Source organism: Acanthisitta chloris, unplaced genomic scaffold (genome assembly GCF_000695815.1).
Source record: "Acanthisitta chloris isolate BGI_N310 unplaced genomic scaffold, ASM69581v1 scaffold827, whole genome shotgun sequence".
NCBI lineage: Eukaryota > Metazoa > Chordata > Aves > Passeriformes > Acanthisittidae > Acanthisitta > Acanthisitta chloris.
The window spans coordinates 130,339-155,603 of NW_008681864.1; the positions used below are offsets into that span (position 1 = coordinate 130,339).

The 25,265-nt window shown below is 39.2% G+C and overlaps 1 protein-coding gene across 1 annotated transcript in view; it reads right to left on the minus strand.

The window, feature by feature from the left end:
- Positions 1-3,059: 3,059 nt before the first annotated feature.
- Positions 3,060-25,265, minus strand: part of TRIQK (triple QxxK/R motif containing) — a 45,525-nt gene continuing 23,319 nt past the window's right edge. The window contains exons 2-3 of the mRNA XM_009078245.1: positions 16,573-16,658; positions 3,060-3,594 (exon numbers count right to left, since the gene is read on the minus strand). Coding sequence (XP_009076493.1) covers positions 3,481-3,594; positions 16,573-16,658 — 200 coding nt within the window. The 3' untranslated portion in view covers positions 3,060-3,480. The remainder of the gene's footprint in view (positions 3,595-16,572; positions 16,659-25,265) is intronic.

The window sequence follows — 25,265 nt, forward strand, 5'->3', positions numbered from 1 at the left end:
CCACAACCTCTGCTGGACAGAAATTCAGTTACCCCACAGGCAGAGGGCAATGACACTACTGCTGTCTACCCTTTCCCCAGAGATGAAGATCCTTGAGTAAACCTGTCTCATTAAGCCAGGTTTGCTATGTAAATGACTTGATCAGCAATTCTTCTTTGAAACAAACATATAAAAGTATTACTTTTATAATAAAGTCCATTTGTCTGAAGTGATAGAGCTACATGGAACAACTCTGTCGGCAAAGAGAGCTCTGCTCTATTGGTATTGGGTAGGATGCCAAAGGAAGTTCTCTCCATTGTATTTAAGTATTCATAGGCCACAAGCCACACTTAATTTTAATATGAGCCTAGGGGCTAGAACTGCCTAGAAAAATCCAGATAATCTAAAACTGCTCACATTTGAACATTGTGCTGTCTAGATTGCTTTAATGTCCTTTCAACTGTATATATAATTCAGTGTGTTCAACATTAATAAGAGAACCAATATAGTAAAAAATCATTTATTAATAAAATAGACACCGAGCAACTCATACAAGATAGGTGGTCCAAAACCCCAGAGGCATATTCCAATGCCAGATATAATTAAAGGCAAAATAAGACATATGTCCAATTAGAAATTATTGCACTGATAAAAGAAAAAGTGTATTTGCTGCAATATTTACCAGCTATTTCTACTTACACTGAACAGAAGTCTATTCAGTCTATCTAAGCAAAAAGAAATTTTCTTGTTACATAAGAATATACTTCCAATACCTGAAGGGGGCCTACAAGAAAGATGGAGAAGCACATTTTACAAGAGCATGTAGTGACAGAACAAGGGGGAATATATTCAAAGAGAGTAAGTTTAGATCAGATATTAGCAAGAAATTCTTTAGTGTGAGGGTGGTGATGCACTGGAACAGGTTTCCCAGAGGAGCTGTGGCTGCCCCATCCCTGGATGTGTTCAAGGCCAGGCTGGACAGAGCTCTGAGCAATGTCATTTAGTGAAAGGTGTCCCTGCCCATAGCAGGGTGGTTGGAACCAGAAGATCTTTGTGGTCCCTTCCAACCCAAACCACTCTATGATTCTATGATCTTTCATGTAAATGAAAAGGCCTAATCTAAACAGAGCCAACAAACAAAGTGCAAACTATGGCACTTGTTGGCAAGACGGTCTCATAAGCCATACATTAGGGAAGCTGCTAGAATCACACATACACACACTTCGGATTTTGCCCAGCTCCTAATTATGGGAAATGCAATCTTCCTGTTCTAGGAACTTCATCAGTTTGACAGTAAGAATTGATTGCTTTTTAATGTAACCAACTCAAGAAGCAGGTTACGAGACAACCTGCATGAAGGGAGTAACTACCCATCTTTGTCAGGCAACACATTACCCAGACAGCTACATGCAGATTGTAAGGAAGCAATCTTTCCAGCATCTTCTAGAGCAAAACAATTGCTCATGCAAAGTAACAGGAGAGGTCTGCAGCTTCTGTGACATGTAGTGGGGCACTGGTGAAGTGAAAGGCATGTCACATCCAAGGACACAGCTTGTGATATGCTTTTCCCCCCACTGAAAGTTGGGCCACGTGTCAGATAATGCTTCATCATAAATTCAACATGTTGCTAAGTGTTTGGTCATGTGTGTGAATAGTAGTGGCCTGTTAAGTCATATGCATGCATAAATGTTAGGATTTTTTGTCTGTAACAGTCATAACTAGAAAATGAGAAATATTTGCACATATATGTTTCTCTTTCATGTTCTTGGAAGACTGTTGCACTCAATTTCTAGAGGAGTAGTTTAGCATTGCATAAAGTGAATGAGGAGCATGACAGATAAGAAGTGGATCCTTAGAGGCTCATAATGTATATGGTCATAGCTACTTTATGGTTTAAAAATTAACTGTATTGATCCAAGTTTCGTAAAGTGGTGATAATGGGACTGTGTCAATTTAAAATACATTTATTTCCCATTATAATATTTGCTGTGATTTGTATCCTTTTGTCTTCAAAATCACTATAAGAAATCATAGACACCTCTGGAACAAGAGAGTAAATTTAACTGCATTAGCAATTAAACCTAACATTCAGCCCTGAAATTGGTATCAAAGGTAAAGTCAAACTAGTTTGCTAATAGAATATGAAAACCTTTCTGGAAGTCAGTCTGCCTGACTTCCTTACCACATTCAGCATCAGTGGCTCTATGCTTGTCTTAATATCAGAGTGAATCCAACCTAGAGAAAGACTGACCATATTTTTAAAAGGATCAAAACTGAACCTTTACAACCACAAGCTCAGTTATATGCCAAACTTCAAGCAGAGTAGGATAAAGCCAGAATTTTAAAGCTCCCTGCAGCTGCTCTGGCATACCAACTTCTTCAAGTGGTTTGTGGCTATCAAAAGGATCAGAAACGTTATCTACAGTGCATATTCTGAAAGGTACTTTGCAAGAACTGAAGGATGTCATGGAGCCAAGATTTACCCAATTATCAGTATGCCTGAAAAAAAGAAAGGTTTCTTATTACTTACAACTTCTGACATTAGTTTGATGATTAAAATGATTGTATAGCTTGGAAAGGAATGCCTTTTTACAACATCCCCCTAACAGGTAGAGAAAGTTGATACTGCAACCAGGAGGAAGAGTATAATTAAAATACAATTTTGAGTTTATATTAATAATAGACCAATACACTAATTAAACACAACATTGACTGAACTTTCTATTTACACTAGTTCAGACAGCACAGGAGGCAAAGAACTGTGTTTCAGAAGCATATGCGAATGTTAGAGCTTCTGTCATCCAGGTGCCATTTCTAACAGAACACATGTGTGCTGAACAGTTGGCAAAAGAATGAAAAAGATTACTGCAGATATATGGGCACACAGAATCTGGGATGACATAAAATTAAGTCCATATAGGAGGTGACAGACTGCTTCTAAAATGATATTTTTTTCCTACAATTTCTTCCATCTTCATGCATGCGTGTGTGCACACATGCACAAGAAAGATTAAAAGGAAGAGAAAAGATGAGGGGGGTTTGATATATTTTAAATACAAATGAAGAAAAGGCTTTTTATTTGGTATTTCTGCTTTATTTTGGGAAAGGAAAAGGAAACTAATTTGGTTGTTAGTAAGCTTTGATTCCTAAATTTGGTCAAGGGAGACACTCCTCCTGTGAAGTCAGCATCAATACCCATGACAATAACAGCACCTGCCTTTGACATCAAAGTTCTCTGGCTGAGAAAAAAATAATGTAAACAATAAACTTCATGTATTGTACTGATGCTCCTGGCTTTGGTGTTAATCAAATATACTTGGCCAGGCATGAGTGTTATTCTGGAGATCTGGAATGTAAAAGTGACTGACGTATTGCAAAACTTTCTTATTAATTTGGACTGCAAGAAATGGCATCATTTACGGTCTCAAGTAAAGGGACTGTGTATTCCTACGTAGTCTTGTTGAAGCTGAAGAAATCTTGATGATAGATTCATTGCATCTGCTAGTTTTCCTCTGGATCCAGATCAAGGTCAACTTCATTGGAAATGTTAAGATAAAAGAAAGCATAGAAAGCCAACAAAAATACCAGTATAGCTGCAAGGACAAGGGCAACTTCCTGTAGAAATAAGAGAAAAAAACAACAAACCAAAACCTGTTAGAAATACCATCAGGAATAAATATTATTTCCCTTCTATAATGCATCTCAAAACAGCATCAAATGTATATAATTGCAGAAAGCATTGATGCTTTAATGATTTCTTTTTAGTGATTACCATTTCAAATGTTGCAAATCCATTCACTTCATAAATATTCTGATATACTGTCAGGAAAAGGATATTTGGCTTAAAATTCTTTGGTCTGACCTAGAAATAGGAGCTTTATATCCCTTCATTATGCTATCCATTCTTTTTTAAAAGTAAAGACAGAATTCACAAACCACAGTTTTGAACACAAATTTAAGTTATGAATTTACACTGTGAATTTTGATGTTTTCTAGCAATATGTTACTGCTTTTTGCCAACAAATTTGTAATTTTTTAATGAAGCAAACACAGTATGGTGGAAGTCAATGAAAATTGCTACCTCTACCTCCCAACCTCCTGGCATGCATCACAATATGGAGCTACAAAATCCTTCAGAATTGGATGAAACTTTTCTTTTTTCCCCTATGCAATAAGGCAAAAAGCACAACAATTTGCACTTGCACTTGACTCTCTTCCCATAAAATATTGCAACTTGCTGCATCTTCCTTAATTAACATAAAAGAGTCTTCCAAAGTATACATGATTTATAGCAGCTTTCAGAAGCAGAAAAATGTTTTTGTACTACACGTCATACTCATTATGTGACTGCCTATCATCCTAAGGCTGGACTCTGTTAAGCTCTGACTTTAGATCTCTGATATAATAAATCATAGGATGATCATCCTCTATAACACTACTTCTTTCAAAGTCACTGTAGTTCACATTTTAAAGTTCTTATTTTTCTGTAAGACACAGCAAACTTCCTATAATGTTGACTCTCATTTTGCTAGACAATGAAAGAAGAAAGGCTGAAAGAAGAATAACCAATTCAGAATTGGTACAGGAGATGCCACATCAAACCCTCTCTGCCAGTGGGACTGAAAGGAGATGACTACACCACACTCAGACAACAAGACACTCTTTGTCATACAAGGACAGAATCTGACCCTCTTTGGTCTAAGATTCACTGTATCCTCTAAGAAAGGCCTGGTGAATTCTTCCCCAAAATGCACATTTCTCCCATTAGACTAGAAGGGGAATGTAGATGGCACTGTAGGACGAATCCTATCCAGTACCTCCAGTTGGTGGTGGCTTTGTGACCGGCTTTGTGTATCCACTGCCATGAAGGAGTTAAAACTGTGTTTCATTTTTTAAAGTCTAGCCCATAATCTGGCATTCTTCTATAGAACAGCATTTCATTTGCATTTACATGAATGCATTATATAGTTTATCAGAATGTTGGATCAATAATTCAACATATGCCATCTAATAAATTTTGAAATACTACTGCCTAGTTGGCATATGCTCTATAGGAACATATTCTTTGTTCTATAGAAACCTTTGCTTTACACTTTATATGGATGATTAATTGAGATGTACTTTAAATTTGTTTTACCACATTAAAATTGCTCCTCGAAATTTGCTGAGGCTGTTGTCTACAGATTTCATCTACATTTTCCTCTTAGAATTATGTCATCCTCTGAACTTCACCCTACTGATTTTGTATGATTTTATTAAAAAAAAAAAGACAGTACATCTAATTCACTAATATATTAAAGCAAAGTGATTTTTGCTTTGTTGCAGTTGCAACACGTCAGTATCTCACAAAAGGGCATGGCAGCATCAGACAGGTTTCATTTATTTCCTTGTATCCACAGCTGTGCTCCCAGACCCATCTGGCCACACAGCTACTAATCTTAAGAGGATGTAATAAACAAGTGACATACAACTGCAAGCTCCATCTGCTCAGGAGAGTGGACAACAAAACCATACAATGCAGGCACCGTTCACACTTGACACAGAGAGCAAATTCATTCCAGTATTAGAAAGTTTTTTCCCTTGTTTGGATGCCACGCTTGCCACGCTTTTTGCTTTACAATGAGCTCACCTTTCCCCTTCCTACTCCCCACTCTCCCTTCTGAAATGCTGTGGTAGCAGCAGCAAAATTTTGAGGAATCTTTGCTTTAAAGACTTGTTTCAAAGGAAGTGGAATAGGGAAAATCTTGATTTTTATTCTCAGGCTGCCCAGTAACTGCTTGATGGGAGCTGTTCCTTAATTTCTCTGCCTTAATTTTACAATGAATAAGACAGTGGTAACAGTGCTACTTTCCTTACACAGCCATTAGGAACTTCATAGCTGGATCAGTATTTATTAACCCTGGGAATGAAAAGCTGTATTGAAATTCCAGGTTTGAGAATTACGCAAGAACCTTAATTTTGAGTTAGGGAAAAAAAGCAGCGTAACAAAAACCTAAAATGAATGGCCTAGCAAAGACACCTGGCTCTCAGCTAGGGATATGCAGTCTCTTAAGCACTGAATCCAGTTTACAAATTTTATACACATAAATTTTGCAATGTAAATAGCAAACGAGATGCTACACCACTATACTGTATTTGCAACAACAGTATATATTGTCATTTTAATTTGTTTTATACTTATCAGGCTTTGCTATTTGTATTTTAAGTCATGCATAGAAATGAAATGTTAAAATACTCCCTGCTTGGCATATATAGCTCCCGTTCTCTTGCTCTTTATGGATCATCCCCATCATCCCTCTACGAAATCCATTTACTCAGAGGATTTCACCATGAATAATTAAAGAATAGAGAAAAGGTCCTATAGAAATAAACTTAAAATGATCAGAGGGCTTTTCCTCCTTTTTTTCTTTTATATCATGTTACAGAACACTAGGAAACAACATCCCTGTTCTCAAATCCCAAAGTACAGTCAAAGAAGCCTTTAAAAAGGAACAGAATTTTCTATTATATTCTCTTATATTTAGAATAATGTCTGTAGAACCCTACTGATTTCAGCTTGGTTAAGTTTTTCAGAAACTTTTCCATAAAAGAAACGCATGCCATTACAGCATAATGTAGATTTAATTCTCCTATCACTTTTTGTCAGTTTTATGTCTCTCATGCCAAAATACTTGGATAATGTCCTCAGTTTCACCCTGGTGGAGCAAGTGGCAGAGCTGGAATCTAAACAAGATTAATTAGGATATGGGGTGAGGAAAAAATGTTGGCCTATAATAACACAAATTTGGACACTGTGTATGGCAGCATCATATCCTACACATACATAGAAATAGCATACTTTCATGAAATTTCAGGGGAGGGTTACATACTTTTTTATTGTCCTCCAAGGTGAATTATACCTTTTTTTGCCTGAAACCAGCTTAAAACTAGGTGAACGAGTACCACAAATTGCTCTCCTTGAAATACTAAACTACCCCTAGCTATTTCTGAAAAGAGATGAAAAGAAAATCATGGTGACCAAGGATACCTGTAGAAATGAACCAAACATACATGAACTTGACAATCACCATTTTATCCCATACAATTTTTAACTGGAAGACTTTACCTGGACATTCATGGTGACCATTTTTTAAGAGTTTCAACAAAATCATATTTAAAAATGTATGCTTACTTCCTTAATGCAGGACACACTACATCTAAAACAAGGCAACAAAAGCAATTAATTAACTTTTATCTGTACTACTTATGAGAATAAGGCACTATATTGCAGAGTCATCTAAACAGCCTGGGTATATGACCACCAAGCAACAAGACTTGTTTTAATATAGCTAAATGAAAAATAATATGTACAGGTATCAAAGATGTAGATAGTACTTACAAAGTGGAAAAACCATGACTCTAAAAAAGGTCTTTGGATTTCAGGGGTAACTACTCCCTCAGTGTGATCTCTGGATGTGCAAAGGCAGAGGGATTTCCAGTAGGGAGATGATGGGTATTTATTTTATCATAGAGAAGAAGGAAAAATAGTTTGGTTACAGCATATAACTATATACACCTGTATTTAAACAAGGCACTTCACAGTGTGGGGTCCTTCTATCCTGTTTACAAGAACCTCTCAAGGTTCAGCTGCAGTTAGATAAGCTCAGTCTTGAAAAAAGACGCTATTTCCTAGGAACAAGAATGACTGAACATTCCAGTTCCCTCTTGGGGAAAATATGGACTTCTGTGGCTGTAAATCTTTTATCATCAGATCTCTCTCTCAAAAAAAGTACATTTTTATGCAACTATTGGGAAGAATAGTTCAACTTGGTCTTATGTGAAAAGGAAGTCATGGTTACCAGACTTGGAGTTGGCAAACTCAGCCCTCCAGGCTGCTTCCCTCCTTCAGGGCCCTGGAAAAACTGGGATTACATACATGGTCATTGCTATATTCTAAATCCCTGAAGTATCAGCTTGTTAAAAGTGTTAGAGACTAGTCATAGAGACCAAAGTCTGAGGAAGATGGACTACTGCTCTGAAATGGTACAGAAAATCCTCCTAAGCTCCTGCTTGGTGCATCTTGCTCACAAGCTCAAACCACCATGACTACTACTGTACTTAAGTGTACAGGTCATGCCAGGGGCTGATTTGTCATTGTACATGTTGTTTCCCCTCCCTTTCATTTCAAGGCCAGGGATCAAAGCCTGACTACTGTGATCACTGGGAATATCACACTTTATTCACTGGTGACACATTAAGCTGCTCTGCACTTTGTGAGGCACATAAGATGGTTTGAAGACCCAGTAATTTAGATGTTACAAAATGCCTGGCCTTTGTAGAAAGTATTTGGATGAAATTTTATGATCTGTAACCTATAGAAGTCCAGATCAAATGATCTAATAGACTCTTGTGGCCTTAATTTCTGCAAAACTATGAAACTGTATCTTGGCAAATGTAGTTCACTAACGTAGCAGATCATGAACAGCGTGAAATCAGAGCATATCCCTTGCCAAAATACACTAGAAATGTCTTGTTATCTATTCATACATAACTTGTTCCAGATGAGATAAACTCTTCATAGTGAGGCAGCTAGCTACACAATAGATTAGCTAGATATGCAAAAGAATGACAGACAGTTAGCTCTCACTTTTGGAAACATATTTTCCTTAGCTCAATTGACGTACAGTGTTCCTAATAATTCTCTATGGAGTGGTATTCTGCAGTCAATTATGCCTTTACAAGTACTTTGCAAATACTACTGTTCAGATTTGTGTCCACTTTCAACATGAAAACTTCATCACCTGTCCCGTGGACCACTGATTTGTTCTTGCAGCCTGTGAAAAAAATCTCTCCCCAAGAACTCCCATTACTTTCAGGCTCTGCATACCAAACTCCTGGTATCTGGAGTATAACTATCTGGGGGCTGAACTACCACATTTCTCAAATCTCTTTCTTCTTTTCACCCTTCTGCTGCCACCTCTTTCTCATCTACTAAAAGCAGAGTTAGCACTAATGGTGCAAAGCCTTTGCTGTTCCACCTGGTAAGGATGGGCAGATAGGCTTCCACCAGCATGAGCCCCCCGACGGGGGGACAACAAAACAACGACAGAGAAAGTTCAGAGGCTCCCTTTTTGGTACTGCTACAAAGAATTTTGTCTTATCCAAACACATACAGCATACTGCTTTCTTCTGGAGTTCTTTCTCAAGACAGGGGTCCTGCTTTTCCAAGAGACGCCATATATTTTGGCACTATCTACATTAGTGTCACATATACAAAGCCAGTACAATAGCTCTGCTACAACATTTAACCTTTAAACATGTTTAAAGAGCAAATATTACATGCCAAATACTAACATGGTCACCCTGCTTGAACTAACTTTAGATAGTTATTAGTGTTCAGCTGCTTCTCTGACATTATCAACACAGATAAAATCTCTCATTGGGGAAATTATAAAGTACTAAATGCCAGTGACTGAAAGAAACTTTGTTACTTTAAACCTTGCATTAAAATGACAAGGCAATCAAAGTTTGACAAGGCAAGCTAATTAGTATGCCAGCGATGAAATGTGAAGGATCTCCAGGGGATTGGTTCTGAAAACTTTTATGTCATTTATAGGGCCCTTTTTTTAAGATAATATTGTCAGCTCTCATGGTGAAATACACAACAGCTGAATTTCATTATCTACATAGAAATTAAGGACTAAAATCCCTTGACTGTCTTCTAGTCCTCTTTTTTTCCCCACCTAACTACTACACCAAGCCTTACTTTATAGCCAGGCATTTAAGTTCTTCAGAACACTAATGCAAAACAACTCTAGAGTTATCAGTGATGCTAAAAATCCTATTGTTTTAAGTGTAATTATGGTGTTTATTACATTAGGCATTTCACAGAACCGTAAAAAATTCCTCTTTCCCAGGGAGCTTGTAGTTTTACATTTATGATAAGGATATCCTTCCCCTATAATATTTTTATTAACTTCAACTTAGCTTTTAATAAGAAAATGTTAATGTATTTTGAAATGTTGCATATTGCATCATATACTGAAATCTAAATTAAAAAAATACATGGTAAATTCACGTATGTGTATGTTTTCTCAAAGTTTTACAGAAACTTTGGACATTTCTATTTAAAGTGCCTACTTATTACATTGCACTGTAGTTACATCACTTTCTTTTCCTCAACACAGACTGAAGTTAATCAGCTGTCACAGCACAGAATTGGGGCCTATGTAATAAAAAAAAAAAAAAAGACTAAAATTCCAGCCTTTGGAAGGTGAATCACGTTGCTTATCACTATCACATATCACCGGGCAGAAGGAGGAGACCTTAGACACAGAGGGGAGTGGAAATGGGTTTCTGCTCAGGGTGGCAGATGGATCCCCTTCTGACCTACCTCACCTCTCCACATGCCCTTAAACAATAGGGATGAGGCTCTGGAATCTGAGGACTAGGGAAATGAGAATATGGATGAGAATCCATTGAGGTTGGAGGGGTCATCTAGGGCAGGATAACCTAGTCCCTTACCACAAACTCCTCAATTAAGAAAAAAAGAAAGGTAGTAGTCATTGGTGAATCCCTTTTGAAAGGAATGGAGGGCTCAGTACTGCAACTGGACCCAATCTGTGGCCTGGGTAGAGGATATGACCAAGAAACTTCCCAGCCTGGTATAGTCCACTGACTGTTGCCCACTACTGGTTTTCCAGGTGGGTACTGACAAAATCCCAACAATGCTACAGACAATCAAGAGGAACCTTAGGGCCTTGGGACAACTGGTCAAGGGATCTGGAGCACAAGTTGTGCTGTCTTCTGTCCTGCCAGTTGCATGAAATGATGGGGCAAGAAAGAAGAAAATCATGCAGATGAATACCTGTCTTCAGACTAGTGTTAGCAGCAGAATTTTGGGGGGTTTGATGATGGGTTGGTTTATAAGACACTAAGCCTGCTGGCAACAAACAGGGTCCACCTGTCTCAAAGGGGAAAAAGTATCTTAGCTCAGGAGTTAGCAGGGCTTGTTGAAAGAGCTTTACACTAGATTTGAAGGGGGATGGGGACATCACCAGGCTTGACAGAGATAAGGTATGGGAACGGGAGAACTATAGTGATCACCTAAGTAGCAAAAGGAGGCTTAAGAGGAGATATCTCCAGCAAGTACAAGCAACCAAAGGCATAACCACAAGACAGGACTATGCACCCAGTGCACCCTCACTGGGACGTTGATGCAGTCAAATGCTTCTATAAAGTGTCTGTGCACCAACACACATAGTATGGGGAATGAACAAGAGGAACTAGAGATCTGTGTGCAGTCACAGGGCTTTGACCTGATGGTGTCAATGGTCATTGGTCATGAGCTATGGTAGGATAACTTGCATGACTGGAATGTTGTCATGAAGGGCTACATGCTTTTTAGGAAAGACAGACCAGGAAGATGCGGTGGTGGAGTTGCCCTCTATGTGAGGCAACACTTGGAACATATCAAGCTCTGTCTTGGGGTGGATGACAAGAGATTTGAGAGCTTATGGGTTAGGATAAAAGGACAGACTAGTAAGAGTGACACTGTGGGTGTTTGCTACAGGTTGCCTGATCAGGAGGAGCAAATGCATGAGGCATTCTATGAGCAGCTTGAAGCAGCCTCAGAGGCACTGGTTCTTGTGGGGGACTTTAACTGCCCTGACATCTGCTGGAGAAACAGCACAGCAAATCATAAACAGTCTAAGAGGTTCCTGGAAAGCACTGATGACAACTTCCTCTCACAGGCAGTGGAGGTTCTCACAAGGAATGGTGTGCTCCATGACCCCATACTAGCAAACAGAGAAGGCCTTGTTGGAGATGTGAAGGTTGGGAGCAGCCTTGGCTGTAGTGATCGTGAGATTGTATAGCTCAGTATCAGGGCAAGAAAGAAGCAAGTCAGCAAGTAAGATTGTAACCATGGACTTCAGGAAAGCTAACTTCAGCTCCTTCAGGGATCTTCTTTGAAGAATCCCATGGGAATAGGTCCTACAGGGAAGAGGGGTCCAAGAGAGTTGGTTGATATTTAAGGATCACTTCCTTCAGGCTCAGTAACCGTGTATCCTGATAAGCAAGAAATCAAGCAAAGGGGGCAAGAGGCCTGTGTGGATGAATAAAGAACTGTCATCACTCAAGCGCAAGTAAGAAATACACAGGAGATGGAGTCAAGGTCAGGCAACTTGGAATGAATATAGAGAGGCTGTTAGAGTAAGCAGAAATGAGACAAGGGAGGCCAAGGCCCAACTGGAATTAAATCTTGACAAGGATGTCAAAGACAAGAAAAAGGGTTTGTTCAAATATGTCAGTAACAAAAAAAAAAACCCAAAAGATAATGTGGGCCCATTACTAAATGGAGAGGGGACCCTGGTAACAGAGGACACAGAGAAGGCAGAGTTACTAAACATCTTTGCATCAGTCTTCACTGACATGACCAGCCCTCAGGAATCTCTGACCCAGGAGATTAGGGTAAAAGAATGTTGGAAGGAAGACTTTCCCTTGGTCAAGGAGGACTATGTTAGAGAACTCCTAGGCAAACCTAACACCTACAAGTCCACAGGCCCTGACGAGATGCATCCACGAGTGCTGGGAGAGCTGCCAGACACCACAGCAAGGCTGTTCATCATCTTTGAAAGGCTGTGGTGATCAGGGGAGGTGCTTGAGGACTGTAAGAAAGCAAATGTCACCCCAGTCTCCAGAAAGGACAAGAAGAAGGATCCAGGAAACTAGTGGCCAGTCAGCCTCCCCTCAATCCCTAGAAAGGTGAAGGAGCGCCTCATTCTGGAGGCCATGTCTATCCATTTGGATGACTAGAAGCTGATCAGGAGTAATCAGCATGGATTCAATAAAGGTAAATCATGTGTGACCAACCTAATTGCCCAACAACTACCAGGATGGATAAGGGAAGAGCAGTGGATACTGCCTACTTTGACTTCAGCAAGGCTTTTGATACTGTCTGTCACAACATCCTCATAGGCAAAATCAGGAACTGTGAACTGGATGAGTCGACGGTGAGGTGGATTGAGAACTGGATGAATGGCAGATCCCAGAGGGTCATAATCAGTGGCACAGGGTCTAGTTGAAGGCCTGTTACTAGTGGCAGACCTCAAGGTTCAATACTGGGCCCAGTATGGTTTAACTTATTCCTCAGTGACTTGGATGAAGGGGCAGATGCTTTCTCAGCAAGCTCACTGACAACACAAAGCTGGGAGGAGTGGCCAATACACCAGAGTTTTGTGCAGCCTTTCAGAAGGACCTTGACAGATTGGAGAGATGGGCAGAGAGGAACTGACTGAAACATAACAAAGGCAAGTGCAGGGTCCTGCACCTGAGGAGAAATAACCCCAAGCACCAGTACAGGCTGGGAGCTGACCTCCTGGGAAGCAGCTCTGCAGACAAGGACCTGAAGGTTTTGGTGAACAACAAGCTGTTCATGAGTCAGCAGTGTGCCTTTGTGGCCAAGGTGGCCAATGGAATCCTGGGGTGCATTAAGTGTTGCTAGCAGATTGAGGGAGGTGATCCCACCCCTCTCAGCCCTGGCGAGGCCACATCTGGAGTATCATGTCCAGTGTGGGGCTCTTCAGTACAAGAGAGACATGGAGTTCCTGGAGCAGGTTCAATGGAAGCTACAAAGTGGATCAAGTGACTGGAGCATCTCTCTTATGAGGAAAGGTTGAGAGACCTGGGTCAGCCTTGAGAAGAGGTAACTGAGAAGGGACCCCAATAATGTCTATAAGTATTTGAAGGGAGGGTATCAAGAGGATGCAGCAAGTCTCTTCTCAGTGGTGCCAAGCAATAGGACAAGAGGCAATGGGCAGAAGCTGATGCACAGGAAGTTCCACCTGGACATGAGGAAGAACTTCCTTTACTGTGGAGCTGACCATGCATTGGAACAGATTGTCCAGAGATGTTGTGGATTCTCCCTCACTGGAGATACTCAAGAACCATCCGGATGCAATCCCATGCTATGTGCTCTAGGATGACCCCGCTTGAGCAGGGAGGCCGGACTAGATGACACACTGTGGTCCATTCCAATTGTATCCATTCTGTGATTGCATGATAAGAAAACTTTGTTAATATGAAGTGACAACTGTGATGATATCTTCCCAAAGGAAGTGCTCAGGCATACTCAAAAGCTGTGAATATTAGGACACAGTTAAAGGCACACTCAACCCTCAACATTGTTTCACAAGTGTACATGCCCTAATAGGACCTCAACTCTCCTGATTCTTCTGACAGCCATAGACATGAAGAGTGGTTTAATACCCTCCTGTCACTCTAAGGAGGAGTTGTCAAGAAATTCTTATTTCACAATTTATCCAGAAGACAAGAGAGGAATATCTGGAGTAAGTGTGGTGGATGAATGCAAAAGATGGCACTTGAACAGCTGAAGGATCCTAATGCTGGACTGAGCAAAACAAGTCCTGCCCAAGAGAGGGGTATAGAGGCTTCAAAACTAAGCACCCTGTCCAGGGGTAGGGAGGGCAATTTCCCTGCAAACACTCCAGGCACATCTACTGCCCATGGTGAAGCTTTGCTGAACTGGAAGCATAGAGCAAGGTGAAGAGCTGTCACTGCGAGATGGGAAGAGGTGCATGCTTACCCCAAGACATTACATATGCCTTGCTTCCCTGCTGAGCACTGCAGGGTCTGTCAGCAGAAGTGCAGAGTTTTATTCTACAGGGATTGCCCAGATTCTGGTAGAAGTATTGTAACATTTAGTAAGCCTGAGGTTGTTGGCATTAAGCAGGCTCAGTGAGAAGAACACAATCAAGGCCCTGCTTTCCTTCCCCCACAAGCATATCCCTGAAGGGAAAGGTGCCCAACTTACCTTCCTTTTTGCTTCAGCACTGCCAGCTTTTCTCAGCAATTAGGAAGCAAAGCAAATGACTGTGATCTATTTGGGGATGATCCAGTGTCATATTTTAAGGTCCAGGAGAGCAAAAAATATTACAGCCAGAATACAATATTTGAAGGAATATATATATGGCAGAGGCAGAATTGTAAACCTGAGACATCATACAATGCAACCTGCAGAACTCCAGAAACACAGCATCCCACGACCTGAAGAGCATGTGTGTACCTCTGGTGGCAAAACTCATTCTTACCTAGAAGTCAGCTAGTGTTCTGCTTTAATATGCAGGAACATATTTACACAAAATAAACTGTTCCTGATTTCTTTACTCACTAATACTTGATTCTTCATTACATACATGGTTACACATATGCTTTCCTATTCTCCCTCTTTTTAAGGAAGAATTACTTAAGAAAATAAGGAAACTAAACAGGTTTTGAAGTACCAAGGTTCATATTTTTCTCACTTGTGAAAGACATGCAAAAAACATGCACATTTTAAAAGAACAAGGCTGTCCAGTAAGTCTCCAAATGCAACATCACTTTTAAAAGGTCAGATCATTGAAAGTAAAATGGAAAAAAAAAGTAAAATTTAATAAAAAAGGAAGGAAAAGGAACTCAATAGGTTAATAATCTATCCTTTAAACAAAAAAGGCAATCTCCTTTTTCTCATTAAAACCTGACACACGGCACTAACTGAGGAGATTATGTTGTGAAAACATACTGCATCGCACGGTAATGCTTGATCGAGATCAGCAATCAGGAGCAAAAAGAAAGCGCTGTTTCGTGATTATAATAGCAAATTCTGGAAGACAACCAAATACATCATCTGGCAGCTAAACAGCTGTTACAGCTTGGTAGTAATACCTTGGCATTTGCTATAAGCTATAACTTGAAAAAATTGATTTCTCATCTGCCAGAAACAAGAAAATGTTCTCCTTTTAACATTTCTGAAGTTTCTTTCATGAGAATACCCAGGTAATTGATCCACTTTTTTATTTTGCTCAGGTTTTACCCTTGCTGCTAAGCTAATTGTATATCAATCTGATTAAAAAAAATAGGTTTGAGGGAAAAACACTGGAGGAAAGGTAAATAAACAATGTGCATTCAGATAAACCCCATTTTGATGATACACGGGGTAGCACATAGCAGAAAATAATCATAATTACCCTCCTTGCTCATATTAACAGCCATGATCAGTCATTATTACACTTCATACCTGCCTGAAAAAGGACATTTTTAAAATAAAGTTTAGTACCTTTCCATATGTTTTGCTATTAGTTAAGCCTTCTTTTTCCAAGTCAGAGGCAGTACACAAGGATGAGATGATAATGCTGAGAATTACCAACACTTAAAAACTCAGACTTTATATCTACTGGGAATAGGATACAAAGAGGAAGAAGAAAGATACTTACTGTAATTTTTTTTAACTATATGAAATTGTTAAAAATCTTGTTCTGTGTTTAGACAGGCTGCTCAAAAAGATCAATTTTCAAAGCACACAGTACTTCATTCACCTTAAAGTATGCGTCATGACATGGACACGGACTAGAATTCTTTTGGCATTTCAAATATTCAAGTTATTTTCGGTTTAAGTAAAAGCAATTTATCATAAATATTTTAGATTCTGGCATTCTACTTAGATTTTGAAGTGTCATAAACAATATGCCTAAGAAATCAATATTCACGCAGTACATCTATGGGGAAAAGAAACAACATATACACAAAGGTGATTTAAGCTATCAAAGAGATCTCTACCTTTACGCCTAGTGCAGTTCTCTTGGCCTCTGCTTTTAATCTTGTAGCTCTTAACATAGGCCTGGTTTTCTTATAATCTTGTTTTCCTAGAGTAGAAAAGCGCATTTAATGAAAATGATGCAAAAGGAATATAAAGAATGTCAGCATTTATTTCAGTTGAAAAGTTAGATCTAACATTTTGAAAACATCTCACAGTCAAGCATTTTAAACAGGAGCTGTTCTGTAACATAGGGACTTGGCCTATGGAACAACAATCCTTTACACAGACAGTGACAGCAACAATCAAGAGCTGAGAGATCAGCATAAAACCTATTACACTAGAACAATGTCGAAAATATATGTATGGCTAGATATCCACTAGTACTATGTTTATTAAATTGTTCAGTAAGCATCAGACAGCAAATAAGTAGATTAAAGGTGGACGGTTTTCCCTCTCATTGAAATCAAACTAAAAATTTTCATTAGAATTTTTGTTGGTTAGTCATCTCTGATGCATATATAAATGTGCAATACAGGACATTATGGGGAGGGTAAATGTTTCATCATCCTGAACTGGAACATTATTTGCAGGTATCAGAACTCACAGATACGCAGGTCAATCCAAGTAAAGGCTAATAAAACCATTGCTCACCACCATGTGCTTCTAGAAACATGTTACACAAATGGACTTCTTCGAAGTTACAGGGACTACCTCATGCAGCCACAAAGAGCAGACCCAGGTTCTTGATTACTGTGAGTCCATATGAACTGAGTTCAGAGGATAACATTCAAGTATTTAGAAATGGCAAAAATCATTTATCTCAACTTAATAATGAAGCATAAAACACTTGATATCTCTCAGGGATATTTCTCCTGTCTGAAAGGCCTGTTCCTGCTGCACACTGTACTATTAACCACAGCTTCTTTAAGGTACCAAAAGTCAAGGTTCAGATACATTCACAAAACAAGAAGGAAAAGAGGAACCTGTTACAAAACTGCTCAGAGGAGTACAGCCTCAGTACAACCACACTGGTTTTTAAAAGTGTTTTCCATTTCTTCCCTACAATGCTTATATACCTTTCTGTCTTTTTTTGCCTATTTCCAAAGCTGAGCTACAATACCTACAGAATCATAGAATCAAGGCTGGAGGAGACCTCTAATATCATCAAATCCAATGATTAACCTGCCACTCTGCTGTAACCCCTAAACCCTAAACCATATCCTCCAGCGCCAGATCTGGGCACCTCTTAAAGACTTCCAGGGATGGAGACTCCACCACCTCCCTGGGCAATCTATTCCAGTGCCTGACCAGCCTAACAGGGCAAAACGTTTTCCTGATGTCCAATCTGAATCTTCCCTGTCTCAGCTTATGAGTATTCCCTCTAGTCCTCTCCCTGCAGGCATGGCAGAAGAGACCAATCCCCACCTGTCCACAACCCCCATTCAGGTAATTGTAGAGAGTGATGAGGTCACCCCTCAGTTGCCTCTTCTCAACGCTAAATAAACTCAATTCCTTCAGCAGTTCCTCATACAACATATATTTTAGACCTTTTATGACCCTCACTGCCCTTCACTGGACTCTTTCCAGTGCCTCAATGTCCTTTTCAAAGTGAGGGGCCCAAAACTGAACACATTACTCAAGGTGTGGCCTCACCGAAGCCAAGAACAGGGAGATGATCCCTTCCCTAGTCCTGCTGGCCACACTTGATACTGGTCAAGATGCCATTGATCTTTTTGGCCACCTGTTCCATATTGAGCTCATGTTGTGCTCATATTGAGCCGCTGTCCAACAGCACTCCCAATTCGCTTTCTGAAGAACAACACTCAAGGCACTCTTCCCCCAGCCTGTAGCACTGCATGGGGTAGTTGTGTCCCAAGTGCAGGACCAGCACTTCACCGTATTGAACCTCATGCAGTTGTTCTCAGCACATTGATCAAGTAGGTCCAGGTCTCTCTGTAGAGCTTTCGTGCCCTCAGGCAGATTGACACTCCCACCCAACTTAGAGTGCTCTGCAAATTTACTGTGTGTGCACTCAAAGGCTTAAAGCAGAATTTCTTGCCAATTATAAATCACTAATTTTACCTATTTGTAGATTAGCTTTTGCTACTGTTACAGTCAACTAATTTAATCTTTCCTCTGTGAAAAACTGTCTGGTGGTTTTGTGTATACAAAAATCCCATTTGCCCAACCAGATGTGATCTTACATTCATAATCAATAATGTAATCTTCTCATTTTATGGTTACCTTCAAAACTGGGATATTATAGTACAGTGATGAAATTCTGAAACATGAATTGGAAAAGAAAGGTCTTCTCCAGTGATGCACTGGATGCATGGAAAAACATTTTTGTCTTTGTCGCCTCTTTCTATCACTCTGCTTATATTCAATAGAGAAATCCTCTCTGTAGCATATTGTGAATGCTAAACTCATATTACAAATTTGCTTTCATTATATAATCTCTCCTCAGCCCTAGGGATTATATATTGTGAAGGTCTCTGTATTATTCTTTGGTCAGATATTATTCACAAAAGACTTGAAATAACTTCAAAAATACTCAATGACAAAATGAAAAATAACTGAAACCATGTGTAACAGAAAAGAAAAGGCAGCATATATCCAAGGAATCTTCTTAGAGGACGGAGTGAAGAAATGACAGAATGACAATTTATGTCTGATGCTCCAATACATTCATCCAATCAATGCATCTTATTAGTGAGACAGGACCACTGCAGCATTATTCTTCAGAAGTCAATGATATCTGATAAATAGGATGCATCAAGAGTACAGTAATTTTTTTGAACAGTTAGGGAAAAGGAAAAGAATAAACCACAAAAATGGCTAAATCATGAGAATAAGCCAGCCAGAGAGACAACATGCTTCTTCTCTCTAAAGTACTGCAGTCATACTTCTGCTATGAAACAGTTAAAGACCTGTCAGAATTTCCATTATAAATGGCAGGAGTTTATAACTCATAAAAATACACTCCAGGCTGAAATTTGGCATAGATATACCCCAGACTTGAATTTTTTTGTTTGTTTGTAAATCATGAGAATAAGCCAGCCAGAGAGACAACATGCTTCTTCTCTCTAAAGTACTGCAGTCATACTTCTGCTATGAAACAGTTAAAGACCTGTCAGAATTTCCATTATAAATGGCAGGAGTTTATAACTCATAAAAATACACTCCAGGCTGAAATTTGGCATAGATATACCCCAGACTTGAATTTTTTTGTTTGTTTGTTGAGAGCCAACTTTCCTAAGTGATGCAGCTGTTCTTACTTACTTGTGAACAAACTACAGAAATTTATCAATCTGAGATGTTTTAAGCATGAAAAAATATCTTCATTTAGAAGTATGTAACTGACAAGGGCTAATTTTAATCTCAGTTCTCATAATTCAGGTTTGCTTCTCTCCCATCTGGGGTAAATGAAGCAGGACAGTCAGAGGTTTCCCTTCCAGTGACACAGTGGCATTAGATAATGAAAACTAGAAAGCTTTGTAAGGTCCAATAGGAATGGGAAAAAAGTCAGCTAGTGAAACACACCTCTGCTTCCTCTCATTGCCCATTCTCCCTCCTCTTCTCCAAAGCTCAAATATGAAGGTGACACAAGCAGGGGGAAATATTGCACAGGAGACCTAGTCTGTGAACTACATCTACTGGCAGGACTGTGACTACTCATTGAAAAGGGAGAGTTTATTGGTGCTCTTTCTCTTGGTTTCAGGCACCCTGCTACTGTTTATTCCAGAACCATGGCTACAGTTAAGATAGCATTCTACTTTTCTAGAGAATACTTCCGGATTTATATTAAGTCTGCTATGAACAACTAACCTCCCTATATAAAAAATAAGCTATTTCAGTGATGACTCTAGATCTGGTAGTTATCCAAATCTACACACCTGCCATTAATTTACCATTCTCCTTACTAAATGTGATAGCCAAAAGGAAAAAAAAAATGTTAGGGAAGTAGTCTGAGTCTACCAAGTGCAAAAGTTTAAAAAGGGCATCTGTGGACTTTTTTGTAATGAAAACCAGACTCAGCAATTGTACTAAAATACTCTTAAAACATGTGAACTTTCTGAGGCCTTGGGAAAGACATCTGCACTATAGGACTGTAAAGAACTATGAAATGCAAAGCCCCTGCATGTGAATATTGATCATTACCACCTGGAAAACAAGCAGAAACAAATAATACAGGCTGCCTACAGCCACCCTTCTTTTAGGCTTGCAAATTCAACCAGTTGGAATATGTATATTCACACTCTCAATGTCTTCTAGTTTTATCTCTTATCCTGCAAGCTTTTCTGTACATTTATCTGTCAGAGTCATCAGCTTAAGCTATTTCTTCTTCCCAGGAAGTGATCGTCAAAGCCAGTTAAGACAGACTCATCAGACAAAACCCCATTTGTCTGCTTTACCCAATGCCTATTCAAGACACTGAGTTTTCCTGGGGGAATATATGAAGGGAAGAAGAAGAAGCCAAAAAGACAGAATTGGAAAATTTCCAGACCAAATTTTCCTTTTTATATTACTTAAGCAAAATACTTTCCTCTTCTACTTCTCATTATTGTTATCAATTTGTAATCTCATCTATTCTCTCAAACTCCAAACTCCAGTGCCAGCTTTCCTTAACTTTTTTATAACTACCCTAATTTATTATTTTTTTAACAAAAGTACCACTTCTTTATTTTCCAAGTCATAGAATCATAGAATAGAATCACAGAATCATCAAGGTTGGAAGAGACCTTTAAGATCATCAAGTCCAACCATCAACTCAGCACTAGCACTGTAACACCTAAACCACTAAACTGCATCACCCAGTGCCAGATCCAGATGCTGTCACTTCCTTTCCATTTTTACAGCCAAAGAAGTATTCTATGATAAAACAACTTTCCTTACTGACTACTGCTATCGTCTTTCTCTGCTTGTCCTGCCTCCTGCCAGTCCCTCCAAAGACCAGGTGCAAGATCATCCACCTTTCCATTCAGTGCTTGAAGTAGCCTTTACTCTTCAGCAGCTCTCCAGAACTCGCCTTGCACCTCACCCCTTCCTTCCATCCTTCTTGCAGTCAGAAAGCAACCTGCAGGCACAGGATTCCCAGAGGACAAGAGCTACCACTGGACCTGCAGGTGAAGACCAGATCTACAGGATCACTGCTCCAACAGACCCATCACTCCAGGAGGACTGCAGCACCATTTTACCAACACCCTGACTGACAGGGTGCCAGGTTGCTTTCTGACTCTGCCAGTGGTTTCTTTTTGTACTGTTGCATTTATTGTTTTGTTTTTTCTATTAAATTGTATTTCTGATTTGGAGTCTCTCACTGGTTTGCTTTCAAACCAGCACACTATTCTACTAGCTGTAGGATTAGAAAAGGGCAAAGCTAAGGGTGAAATACAGGGAGTATTTTAACTACTAAACACAGTTGTATTGTGAAAAACAGTAAAGTGTCTCCTGCACAGTGAGTATTAGGGATTCGATAATTTTAATATTAGAGATGACCTCATCTTGTATATTCAGTATTCTTTTCAATTAAACCTCCAATGGCACAGTGATAAATGCAAAACTTAAACTAAATAATATGCATGTGCTAGACAAGTTCATTAGTTCTGGGTTATTTTTTTTTAGTCTACAGAAATACTGTGACATTGCCAGGTAGTAAGCATAACACTGTACTTTTTCATACATACCAAGCTCTGTTATACATGTAACTGAGAATGCAGCAAGCTGAGCACTATATTTAAGAAAACTGACTACATTTAAGCTTGTGTTTAAAGATGCTGCTCTTTAAGACACAACCTAAACAAATCTGTAGAATAACATCATGAGAAAACAAAATTAGATTTCCAACCCTTCAAGATATTGACTCTTTTATTCTAACAATAGCTCATTATTGAATTTGAATAACAGACTAAAGACTGCCTCTCTGCTTTTCAATTCATCAGGCTTAAGCAGAAACAGGACTGCATCTTTGGCCTTTGTTGATGCTGCTGTCCAAGCTTATTATCATATGAATATCTAGTTATTGTTTTATAAATGTTCACATTTTGGTAGCTCCCTGCTTTCTTTTCTCTCAGTAGACGCTACAATATCCACCTTCATTATCATCATGTGGCAGCATTGCTCTTTGCCTGCATTTGCTACTTTAAAAATTAATGCACTGCTATTTTCTGAATACTGTACTGCGTAAGCTGCTTATGAGTACATTATGCTATCAAGCAAGCACATGCAGAAAAGCTTCCTAAACTGTTATTCTTTCAATGAAAATACAGCTGGTTCTGCTTCAAAGGCACTTCTTTTCACCTGCAAATGGACTTGCTCCTACACTTATTCCTCAATTCATTGTCTTTTATTTGTGTCTGCAAATCTTTAATTGCCTTTAATTAGAAAAAAGTAAATTCAGTGCTTTAATCTTACAAATACATTCAATCATAATTCTGTCTGGGATGAATACCAAATTCTATGCACTGACTGATCTTTATAACAAAGGTATATAAATTTATTGTCCGTTTATATAGACCACACCAATTAAGCCACAATGGAAAACCAAATAGATAAGAGTAAAAATATTTGAAATGAGAAATGTGCAATCTAAATTCAATTACTCAGACAAATAATTTGAAGATGAGTTATTTACAGCGTGCCAAAAAACCTGACAGATAGTAAAATTTGCTAATCAACATTACAGATTTAAAATTCTTTTCAACAGTTTCACTATAATTTGTAACAACCAACAAACTGCTGCCCTGAATCTTTCTGTGCTGGCATTACAGTCATAATCAAAACACTAGTAAGACATTTTCCACACAGTAGCAATCCATTTCATATGTTAAAGTATTGTTTAAAGTGTAATAAAACTACTGGGTAGATTTTAGTTACCAGCAGTAGTTTAATTAAAGTACATGAATGTATCTGAAGCTGAAGCCCATACTAAACTGTATACATAGCTAATTAGAAACTACAGACAGACTGTGGCAAGCTTTATTGTCAAACTGGAAGTGTGAAATCACACACCTAGTTAAGCTGAAATCAACACATTTATTGCGATTATTGATATGAATCAGTGAAAATTCCAGGAACCATTCACAAAATCCCACAGAACAAGAAAATGGCCCCCTGGTCTTTTCAGGGTTTCCACAGTCTGACATCAAGCACCCCTTCCTTCTTCCTGCAGCAACACGTGGAAGGGAAAAGTTAGATCTTGCAGGCAGGGTGAAGGTCCAAGATGGAGGAAGGTTCAGTCACACTGCCCCCTCCAACCTTTGTATATACAAGACAGAAGGTCACACTCATTGCATCCAACTTCAGTTTTAGGTGATTGCTCGTTTAGGTCTCTCTGCTCCACATCGAGAGACTTCTCCAAAGAGTGAGTGACAGCGTTCTAGGACAGCCTAAATTGCTCCATGGTGGTGCCTGTTTTACTGTCATCAGCAACAGAAGGTGCCTAGAGATGTTCAGCATCCAAGTCAGGTGAGTTGGTTTCACCTCTAAGGTTAAGCAGAATGAATCTGAGCCAAGGAATCTAGCTCTAAAGAACAAGTGGAGGAGGAGAACCAGATCCTACATGATTTATTTTGATTTGGGATGTTTGCAGACATGGCAATTACCTTTGAAGTAATTACCTTGACTAATACTAGTACTACAGAGAGAAAAGCACAGATCCACAATGGGATTGTAAAAGGCATCTAAAATCACTGCTTGAATTTCACTCTTGGTCGGTTATGTTGTGGTGGTTCCCAAGCCAGTTAGCTATGTCTGCACTACAGAGCCACTCTGGTGAAGATGTACCATGATTATCACACTGCTTCTTCAGAACCATCTCTGTGTACCAGCTATGGTCCCTGTGCCTTTAAACTACAGTCTCATAGGTTAATTTAGGTTAGGTTAGAAGAGATTTCTGGGGTCATCTGGTCCAACCAACCATCCACTCACAACAGAGCGAACTTCTAAACTGGATTCAACCTGAAAGTTCGCCCCAGTTACTCTGGGAGCTAGTCTAGCTGAGCTTATCTAGCCAAGTTTTTAGTGTTTCCAAAGGTAGAGATAGAGATTCCATGGCCTCTCTGAACAACCTTTTTCAACATTTGAGCATCCTTCTGATAAAAATATTTGACACCTACCTAATGGGAATTTCCATGTTCAAACTTGTCTCTTGTCTAACACTGTGCACCTTTGAGAAAAGCTGGGCTTCACTCTGTCTGTAGCCTCCTATTAAATATTTGTACACAGCAGTAACATCTCAGCTGTGACTCCTCTTGAAGCTGAAAAAGACAGTGCTCTCAGCCTCTCCTTGTACATCTTGTGCTCCAGATGGAGATCTTGACCCTTCACTGGACTCACTCTAGTATATCCATGTCCTCCTAGTTTCTTGAAGATGAGTATGGTATTTGTCTTTGTCAAATCATCAGGGAACCACTTAACCTTGAACCAGCTAAATGACTGACAACTAAGGGAGAATTTAGCCATAAAATCACATTGTTAATGTAACTATTGCAATGGAACTAAAGTGTACCAAAGGATTTCAGTAGGGTCTGTAAACTTTCAGTGGACTAAAAAGTTCAAATCCATTTGTACTATCAACAAATCTGTAACTTTACAGTAGTTTGTTTTTTAATAGGAGGGAATACTAGCATTGAGCAACAGAACTTCAATCCAGTGGAACTCTATGAAACTCTACTCACATACAACATAACTTAAACATGCATGCCTCACCCGA